At 38.6% G+C, this 10450-nt stretch overlaps 1 protein-coding gene across 1 annotated transcript; it reads right to left on the bottom strand.

Moving 5' to 3' along the window:
* Window positions 1–99: 99 nt before the first annotated feature.
* Window positions 100–3733, bottom strand: LOC112054877 (E3 ubiquitin-protein ligase Siah1-like). The gene has a single exon (XM_024094811.2). It carries the CDS (start codon window positions 3308–3310, stop codon window positions 2465–2467), a length of 846 nt encoding a protein of 281 aa, XP_023950579.1. The 5' UTR covers window positions 3311–3733; the 3' UTR covers window positions 100–2464.
* Between the last annotated feature and the right edge of the window lie 6717 nt (window positions 3734–10450).

Here is a 10450-nt window from a genome sequence, read left to right as displayed (position 1 = left end):
GATAAGTTATTTTGGAATAACCGACCGACACTTAAATATTATTTATATGTACTAGTTGATGTTTGATGAATGTCAATAAAACAATAAAAACTACACAAGGTACATTAAAAAATTTATTTATACAACCAGAATTTTATCAATCTTGGTTTTACTTTTTACCTTATGTGTAGAAATGATTTTAAATTATACAAGTACAAATATCCTATTACACACTATAAGCCAAGAGTTCAACAAGTTAATTAAGGAGGTATTTAAAAGCCTAAAAACCTGTGTAACTCAGCTGCAGCTGATAATTAGTCATGACATTAAAGATATATAGCTATAGTCTGGCAAGTTTTTTTTGATGACACTCCCATGGTATGCGGGTGACGGGGGGAAAGACGGGTGTGAAATCGTGCGTGCGGGGAAGCGAGGATCATCAGCCGTGGGGTTTTCATTCATCGCTACACGCCCCCGGCCCGCGCGGATCTTCGGGAGTGTTACGAACGAAGTTGCCAAGAAATTAGGATAATTTGATGTGAAATTGCATTTCGGTTAGCTACATCTTAAATTTCAATCTTACATTGTCTAAGATTAGAAAAATAATAAAAACATTTTATACCTTCCCTAATTGAAACATAATTAACTCTAACAAAAATGTGTTTAGATAAACCAACTGATAACATTTTATGGAATCTACAGTTACCAATGGTAACTCTTGTGTTAAGCTAAATAACATTTCACTTATTTAATTTCAGTTGTTGACTCTTATGCTATAAGTGATAAACATATATTTTGAAGTTATAACTCTACAATTAAGTAACATGGGGTTTGCATAAATAAAACAATAGCGGATAATTTACACTAAGTAATTAAAATAATAATATATGTATCTAATTTAGTATAACTGAGACTTCATTTTGCACACCTATATAAAATTAACTAGTCGATTTCATGCAAAATAAGAGAAATGGTGAGTTGCCTTCAAAGATCGTCAAAAAAAAACTATATCAGATTGATTGAATATTCTTTCAATAAATTATGTTTACAAAATTATAAATGTCATTGACTTCATGCCATAATTTTTTTCTAAAATGCATGCATTTTCTATGTTGATTAAAATTGTTTTCTTTAAATAATAACTATCAATGTTTGGAATCAGTATATTTAAAAAAATGATTGATTATTTGGAATTATTTGAAGTTTAAACCATGCAAATATAAAACATATACAAAACAAAACATTTACAAAAGATATATTATTTCACATGCATATTTTTGATTATACATAATAAATGGTAGGTAATACATATGTATCCTAATAAATGAATTCCCTATATTTTATTAATTTGTGTTGATACAGTATTTGTTTAAAATTTTAAAACAATGGATGGACAAGGTTGCAGTTAAAGAGAGCTAGATATAATTTTACATTTTCATTGGAAAATCCACTTTTCTCAGTTTTTAAATCAATTTAATATATATAAATGTATAATAGGTAAGGACAGCCTTGTAACAAGGGCATCACCAAGTATCAGAGACCTTTATATCTTAAAGCAAAGCAACCCCAAGTCCCAAGGTCACTCAGTTGTGTTGCTTTGCTATAACAAATTGCCATATTGCCATTTGGTATAACTATACCTTTATGGCAATTGTTATAGAAATTGCTTTTGATTCTATTTACATTTAATATTTTTCTCATCCTCCGTAACTTTATCAACTTCCCTCCCTATCTATGGGCTGACACCCTTTTGAGAAGCAATGAAAGTTATTGGTTGAGCTGGAAGAAAAGCAGAATAATTTAAATCTTCTAATTAAAAATGAATTGTGACTGTTTTTCAAGTACTACAGGACCTCATTATTAGATGAGCTCATCATTTATCAACAATTTTAAATCCAATGAAATCAGTTTTAATCAACATTTTTATACTATAAGGTTTTGTGTACATAATATAAAATTTAGCATAGAACTTGTTCCAACATGTTCACACATTTAATACAAATTTTTAGTTCATTTTATTTGTTCATTGTTTAGAAGAGTAGTATTTATTTATATGCAATGTTCATGGCCTTCAGAAGTTCCTTTCACCTACTTATGTCTAATATTGAACACACAATTATAATAAAATCGAAAAGAATTGTTTTTGGCTTACTTTTATGTTGATTATATTGATTAGATATTTCAATACAAAAAATTACAATTTTTGTGTGTATTCCACAAAAATATTGATTTCAATTCTATATAATATTTCTATCTATTGTGGTATCCTTTCATTGGCATAACAGTATTATTAAATTATACTTAAAACTGAACTGAGGCTTTCACACTTGGGCATTTCTTGTCTGCCCATAGTGTTCACAGTATGACATTTCAAAGACTTAAGTACGAAACTCAAGATGACAATAGAAATGCTCAAGTGTGAACACATCAGATGAATAAGTGCGAGAGCATACATACTATTGCTACAATACAGCAATGTTGGTAATTAGGCAATAGATATTGTGACATTAATCCCCAGGTTGCCATTGTCTGCAAACAGTTGTGCGAGGGACGTATCAAACACAAGACAGTCAGAGTTCATGATGGCGGACGAGACCCCTTCGTGGATAGACCTCGGCATGGCTTCCCAAGTTAGTCGTCGTCTATGTCCATTAAGTTCCAGCCGATATGCAAAGTTTTCGGCTTCCTTCCGTGAACCTATAAGCTGCACGATTGCAAAAAACTGTTGATGACCATCAAACTTTTCTTGCTTTTCAAGCACTAACATAAAGTGATGGTTGAAGCAAGACTGCATCATGACCCAGTCCACGGCTCCCGGTAAATTGATGTCTGTCGCTAGGAACACAATGTCTTCGCCTTGGAGTGTCGTGATGCTCTTGTGGGACATCATAAGGTGGGGCATGACCTGGTCGAGCCCGCCCTGCCACTTGCATGAGGCGCCGGGGCACGGGCAGGAGTAGGGCCGGAACTCGCAGGCCTCCTCGTGCTCCGCCTTCTCCGTGTGCACCAGCGTGACGGTGCAGCCGGTGTTGGAGTGCTTGCAGGGGAACATCACGTTGCTGGCCACTTTCTCCATGGCGAGGTTGCGGATGTTGCCGAGCGGGCCGCGGCACGTGGGGCAGCAGGACAGCTTGGGCCGGCAGCTGGAGCACACGAGGTGCCCGCTCTGGCACTGCAGGATGGGCGGCAGCACATAGTCGAAACACACGGGGCATTCGAACAGAGACGCTAGGTCGGCGGACATGGCAGTGGGCGCACTGACGAGCGCGTGCACCCCGGGAACGGCACAACTGGAACCGCTAGTTCCGCGTCTCTTGTTGTTTGTGCTCATGTCACCGTCACGCGCACATAGAGCGGTCGATTGGCGACCAGCGATCGACAGAATGTTCACTTGTACTTTACACGATCCGCGAACCGAGGCTCAGATCATTTGTAACCCTCCACTGTTGACACTTTCCGTCTGCGATTCTGCGTCTGAGATTCCATCACAACTTCAGGGCCCAATGTATACTTTTTTATCAGTGCAGTTTTGGTTTTTGTATTCGAAGATTCGAGTGGGATTCCGTCCCGTAGAAAGGTTTTAACTACCGAGAATTTGTTATATAGGGAGAAATCAATATTAATTTTAAAAAATGTTGAAATTATGTATAGAAAAATAGTAGATGAAAATCGTCGTGACTTCTTTTCAATTCAATAACAACCTGACACTTGACCAATCGAAATTCGAACATTTACATAAAATGACAGCTGGCATTTGGCAACCATGTTGCAATGATGTCACAGTTACAGACCATAGTTTTCATAGACAAATACAGACACTAAATCTTTACTATCTCTATGAATTGTTCCTTGATGCCAAGTCTTAGACCATTATAAAGAATGGACTTGTTTCGCTACCAAATTCACCAACAAAAAAGTCTGTCGTTTTTTGAGGGGGACGAGGCAAACTCACACATCGAAAACATTTAACACCATTAAGTATATTCTGTGTCCATACACTACACACAACTATAATTTTGACTCGCAATACACACACGCGTAATTTTTACACACACTAACAAACACATTGCCACAGTAAAAATACAATACAAGCAGTATTGTAACTCGGCCGTATTTTTGAAATAAATACCTACAGCCGCGCGGTACGTAAACAAGTCATAGGGCTGCCCGCCTCCATAATTTTAATTACATTTGCCAACTTTGTGTTTCCATTTAGTTTCGTGATTACATACATACTTTTTTATGTAAACAAATAAAATACTTTGTAAATTGTAGTAAAATAGGAAGTGATTAATAAAATGCGTGTTGTTTTTTGATTGGTAGATTTAAATAAGGCTGATACTAATCAATGACCTTGAAGGATAATTTGGTCTCAAGCACAACTGACATAATTGATGTTGTCATGTAAAATATGGCTAACCTCTTTACGCAATGACTAAAAAATATCTAACTCGCTCCATTATGGTAGCTTTCTTTAAGTTAGAGAGGTTACGAAAAAATTTGGTTTATTCTTTAAGAAAATAATTCCTTGACCAAATTTGACGTAAAATGCCACATGTCCATTATATATAGGTGTTAAAGCACCGTGTGCGGCAGGTTATACAGAAGACTCACGAGTATAACCAGCCACTTTGCTTAGCGTTTGTGGACTATGAGAAAGCCTTCGATTCGGTGGAAACTTGGGCTGTGCTAAGGTCATTGCAGAGATGCCGAATTGATTACAGGTATATCCAAGCGTTGAAGTGCTTGTACGAAAACGCCACTATGTCAGTCCGTATTCAGGATCAGACTACGAGGCCAATCCAGTTGCAGCGAGGAGTGCGTCAGGGAGATGTGATCTCTCCGAAGCTATTTACCGCCGCACTGGAAGACGTCTTTAAGCTTCTGGACTGGAGCGGACTTGGCATCAACATCAATGGCGAGTACATCACTCAACTGCGGTTCGCGGATGATGTAGTCATCATGGCACAGACTCTGGATGACCTTAGTACCATGCTCAATGACCTCAGCAGCGTTTCTCAACAGGTGGGCCTGAAAATGAACATGGGCAAAACAAAAATAATGTGTAATGCTCATGTATCGCTCCACCCAGTTATAGTTGAGAACGCTGCACTCGAAATTGTAGACGAATACATATACCTAGGACATATGATCCAGTTAGGTAGGTCCAATTTCGAGAAAGAGGTGAACCGTCGAATCCAACTCGGCTGGGCTGCATTCGGGAAGCTTCGCGACATCTTTTCGTCCGAAATTCCTCAGTGCCTGAAGACAAAAGTCTTCGAACAGTGCGTGTTGCCAGTGATGACCTATGGTTCCGAGACTTGGTCGCTAACTATGGGCCTCATAAGAAGGCTTAGAGTCACACAGCGGGCGATGGAACGAGCTATGTTAGGAGTATCTCTGCGTGATCGAATCAGAAATGAGGAGATCCGCAGAAGAACCAAAGTCACCGACATAGCTCAACGAGTTGCGAAGCTGAAGTGGCAATGGGCAGGCCACATAGTTCGAAGAGCCGATGGACGTTGGGGTCCCAAAGTGCTGGAATGGCGACCCCGCACTAGTAAGCGCAGTGTTGGCCGACCCCCCACCAGGTGGACTGACGACATCAAGCGAGTCGCAGGGATTCGCTGGATGCAGGCGGCTCAGTATCGTGATGTTTGGAAGTCCCTACAAAAGGCCTATGTCCTGCAGTGGACGTCCATCGGCTGATATGATGAAAGCACCGTGCGTTCGTCGCGACTGTCTGCACCCCACGCCCCGAGTTCGAGGTGCGTAGGTATAGCTCACGTTTCGACTACTAGTATGAAGTCAAACTACTGCTTGTATATATTTTTACTGTGCATGTGTATGTGCAATCTGTGGATAGTCTAAGCAATAGACTATCCACAGATTAAATAAATAGAATATTCGATTACTGATCGATGTTTGGCTGTTTTGTCAAAAGAATCGATTCTTTTTATAAATTGTTTTTATTAAAAATTTGATAAAATTAAGGTTTAAATACTTTCAAATGAAACGTTACTCCATCTTTTACTAAACTACAAGTTTTTGGCCGTTTTTTATGCCAGTTAAACAAACCGGCATTTTTAGGGAGCTCTTTACACGACGAAAACGATTACAACAATGAAACATCGATTCTGTAGCAACAGTTTTTATAAACGCGTTAGATCATAGATTTTTGATCTTTGCCTCTGGCCTCTGATCTGATCTGATCTAATGGCCTTCAAAGTGTAACGGTTAGCGAGCCAAGTCCTGTTATTAATGGTCTAAGTGCCAAGTTTATTTAGCCGTTTGCGATGATGGCAAGAGCACTAATGCCCTAGTTCGGACTATTTTAATATTTTAGTCCAAAAATCGTTCGTACTCGACTAAACTACTAAAGTAGTCCGAACTAGGCCTAAACTCCTTTTCATGAAATAAGTCCCTCAAACGCGGCGCGGCGCGGCATAATTCAGATATTTGTTATACTATATACACAGATTAATTAATAATGTACAGATGGAGCGTACGGAACACGACGGTACCCATCGAAAAAAACAAAATTCAAAAACGAATACAACGAATACGTTTTTAAATATTTAAAAAAACCGTTCATAAAAATTAAAGAAATAAGATGGAGTGTTTTTATTGATAGGTAATTATTGATTATTATATTAGTTTACGTAAATTGTTGTTAGTGTTAAATTTTGAAATAAAAATTAAGAAATAAAGTTTCTTTATGCGGATGTCAAGGAGACGCGTGACGTTTTTTTTGTATGGGTTTCACTGTCTTCACTAAGCTGCTTGTAAGGACTCATTCTGGATCATCTTTATTCTGTGTAAAATTTTCAGTACGGAGCAAATAAATCAAGACTTGCGGGATATATTAGGTGTTATTTTGCCTCCATAATCTACGATTGCACGTTGGTGTGCTGAGTTTAAGCGAGGAATAACTTCCAACAATGACAACCCACGTTCGAGATGCCCTACGATAGCACTAACAGAACAAATGGTTAAAAAAGTTGAAAAACGACGGCCTCCGTGGCGCAGTGGTATGCGCGGTGGATTTACAAGACGGAGGTCCTGGGTTCGATCCCCGGCTGGGCAGATTGAGATTTTCTTAATTTGTCCAGGTCTGGCTGGTGGGAGGCTTCGGCCGTGGCTAGTTACCACCCTACCGGCAAAGACGTACCGCCAAGCGATTTAGCGTTCCGGTACGATGCCGTGTAGAAACCGAAAGGGGTGTGGATTTTCATCCTCCTCCTAACAAGTTAGCCCGCTTACATCTTAGATTGCATCATCACTTACCATCAGGTGAGATTGTAGTCAAGGGCTAACTTGTAAAGAATTAAAAAAAAAAAATATCCGATTGTCGTGTTACTATTCGTTTATATATTTTTTATATATTCGATAGGGAAGTATCCTTATTACTGTAAGCATGAAAAAAGTGTTAGCGCGCTGGGTACCTTGAATGTTTACGGACGCGTAGAAATAATTTCACAAATCTGTAATTTGTTACAATAAGATCCTGACCGTTTTTTTTTAACTATGGATGAAACCCTACCCCTATCCTACCACGCGACGGAAGCCTAAAAATGGAGTAACTTCTCCCGTTTTCCCCACATTTCCCTTCACTGCTCTGCTTCTATTGATCGTAGCGTGATGAAAAGTATACTATAACCTGCCCAGGAGTATAAAGAAGAATTGTATCAAGTTTCGTTAAAATACGTCGAGTAGTTTTTGTTTCTATAACGAACATACAGACATAGAAAAAAATTACTGATTGCATATTTAGCATCAGTATCGATCACTAATCATCCCCTGAGTTATTTTGGAAATATATTTCATGTACAGAATAGACCTCTCTACAGATTTATTATAAGTATAGATAAATGAAAAAATTGCATGATGAAATACGCGGGAAACGGCGTGTAAAACTAGCAATAGTTGTTATCATTGTGCATAAATAAAATAAAATAGCGTTTAATAGAAGAGTACTGCATATTCAACTACTACTGAACAGTAGCAGTGTAGTAGTAGTAGTAGTAGTAGTGTTGAATATGCAGTAACAGTAGTAGTCTATTTAATATGGGGATAAACTATATCCTTTGATACTCATAAATAACGTGGCTACCAAGTGTTGAAAGAGTTTTTAAAATCGGTTTAGTAGACCCAGATATTACCCCTACAATGTCTACCTTGTAGGTCGCTGAGCTCAGACAAGATTACTCTAAGCCGCTGAGTGACCCTGAGCCTTCTTACGAGGTCTCTAAGGCCCATAACCATCGATCAAATCTCGGAATCAAATTATTTTAGAGCGTTAGGTAGGCTGATAACAATTATTAAATTATTAATAACTAGCGGACCCGGTCAAGCTTCGTCTTGACATAAGTACACTTATTCTCTATCCCTACTCTACCCCTACCCTACCCCTACCCTACCCTACCCCTACCCTACCCCTACCCTACCCCTACCCTACCCCTACCCTACCCCTACCCTATCCTACCCTACCCCTACCCTACCCCTACCCTACCCCTACCCTACCCCTACCCTACCCCTACCCTACCCCTACCCTACCCCTACCCTACCCCTACCCTACCCCTACCCTACCCCTACCCTACCCCTACCCTACCCCTACCCTACCCCTACCCTACCCCTACCCTACCCCTACCCTACCCCTACCCTACCCCTACCCTACCCCTACCCTACCCCTACCCTACCCCTACCCTACCCCTACCCTACCCCTACCCTACCCCTACCCTACCCCTACCCTACCCCTACCCTACCCCTACCCTACCCCTACCCTACCCCTACCCTACCCCTACCCTACCCTACCCTACCCCTACCCTACCCCTACCGCTTGACTCTTAAACGTTTGTATGGGAAATAGAAAAGGGCAGTTTTTAGGGTTTTCCCGGAAATTATTTGATTTTTTCTCTCCTTTTAAACCTTTCCTATACCTCCACGAACATTTCAAGACCAAGATAAGATAAATCCGTTAAGCCGTTCTCGAGTTTTAGCGAGACTAACGAACAGCAATTCATTTTTATATATATAAGATTATTTTCGGGTAACAAAGAAAATAGCCTCTAATTTTGGGACACTAATTAGGTAAATTAAAAATGTGTTTTATTTAATGCCTTACTGACTTGACTTTAATACTTTAATGACTTGTAGTAAGTAGTAAGTAGTAACCTTTGTCGAATGTCGTGTATGATGAATCTATAGATATTGTGTCTTGTCTTGGTCAATTTACTGCGGAATGCGATTTGACGCACGCGATTTCTGAGAAGATCGATCTATTGCAATTTGTACAGAGGTAGGTACTTAACATTAAACAAACAATCCATACAAATTATTTTACCTACTTGATAAACCATAATAACCCTTCTTGTAATGTAAACTCAAAACATTATGTATTATCAAACGAGTTGAAACTGTAGCATATAGCATATATAGATATGGCTATACCGTATTTTGAATATTTATTAGATAAAATTTAATTTTTTCGTATCATCTTTAATATTATTATGCACTTCTTTCTTTAGTTTTTGTGTACAGTTTTTACAATATTAAAAAAAGACGAAGACAATTCGTGTCTAAGTGCAAATAAAATGTATTACTTTTTGAATTTGTATTTGGATTTTGGAATGGCTGCATCACTGCCGTGTTTCATGTGCTCTAATCTGCCTACTTTTCTTTAATCTGTGGTAGATGGAAGTATGGATTTTGTCTTGCTGATAGTACGCGTTTGTACATAAATGTCCGATAAACTAAATTGTCATATACTCGTATTATATCTGTCTGCGAACGTATCTCCGTGAGATAAAATCATCAAATAGCTACTCACCTATTTTATTTCATTTAATGATTTAGACCAGGCGCTGTGACGAGTTGAGTGTGCATAATATGAGAACTGCATTCTGCTGACAGGTTTGAACACAGAAAAGCATGCAGATTATGATTCTAGACGTTGCCAGGAGATTCGTTTTCTTAGTTTACTTAGATATAAACCTCACCTCCTTAAATATTTAGTAAATGGACTGAAGAAATGTTTTGCAGTAATTTATTTGCTAGTTTTAATAATAGATAATATCCAATTGTTTCTGAAACAAATACTACTTTTACACAATTTTACTTTTACTTTTTTTAATATAGAAATACTAGAGGACGTTCGCGTGGAATTCAGTTTTCCACAAATCCCGCAGAAGTCATAAATTTTTCCGGGATCAAAATTAGTGTTAATCCAGAGTAAAATCTTTTTCCATTTCAAAATTTCAGCCAAATCTCTTCAGTAGCCGCAGCACAAAGGAACAAACATAAACACTTACACACGAATGCCTTTATAATATTAGTGTGATGTGTGATTTATTAGATAGGATCAATATCGCCCGTTCGGGACTCGCAAATTAAAAATGTTTGCGTTACAACGAACGCTTCTTTTAAAGTCCTGTAGAAAATCGACGTCAGGCTTACCAACTTCGCGGATACA

Source organism: Bicyclus anynana, chromosome 5 (assembly GCF_947172395.1).
Source record: "Bicyclus anynana chromosome 5, ilBicAnyn1.1, whole genome shotgun sequence".
Classification (NCBI taxonomy): Eukaryota; Metazoa; Arthropoda; class Insecta; order Lepidoptera; family Nymphalidae; genus Bicyclus; species Bicyclus anynana.
Note: the sequence above shows the minus strand (reverse complement) of the source record. Positions and strands in the feature narration are given on the sequence as shown.

What these genes read in the sequence shown, in the direction of transcription:
- LOC112054877 (XM_024094811.2), bottom strand. Translation starts at nt 3,310, where the DNA reads ATGAGCACAAACAACAAGAGACGCGGAACTAGCGGTTCCAGTTGTGCC.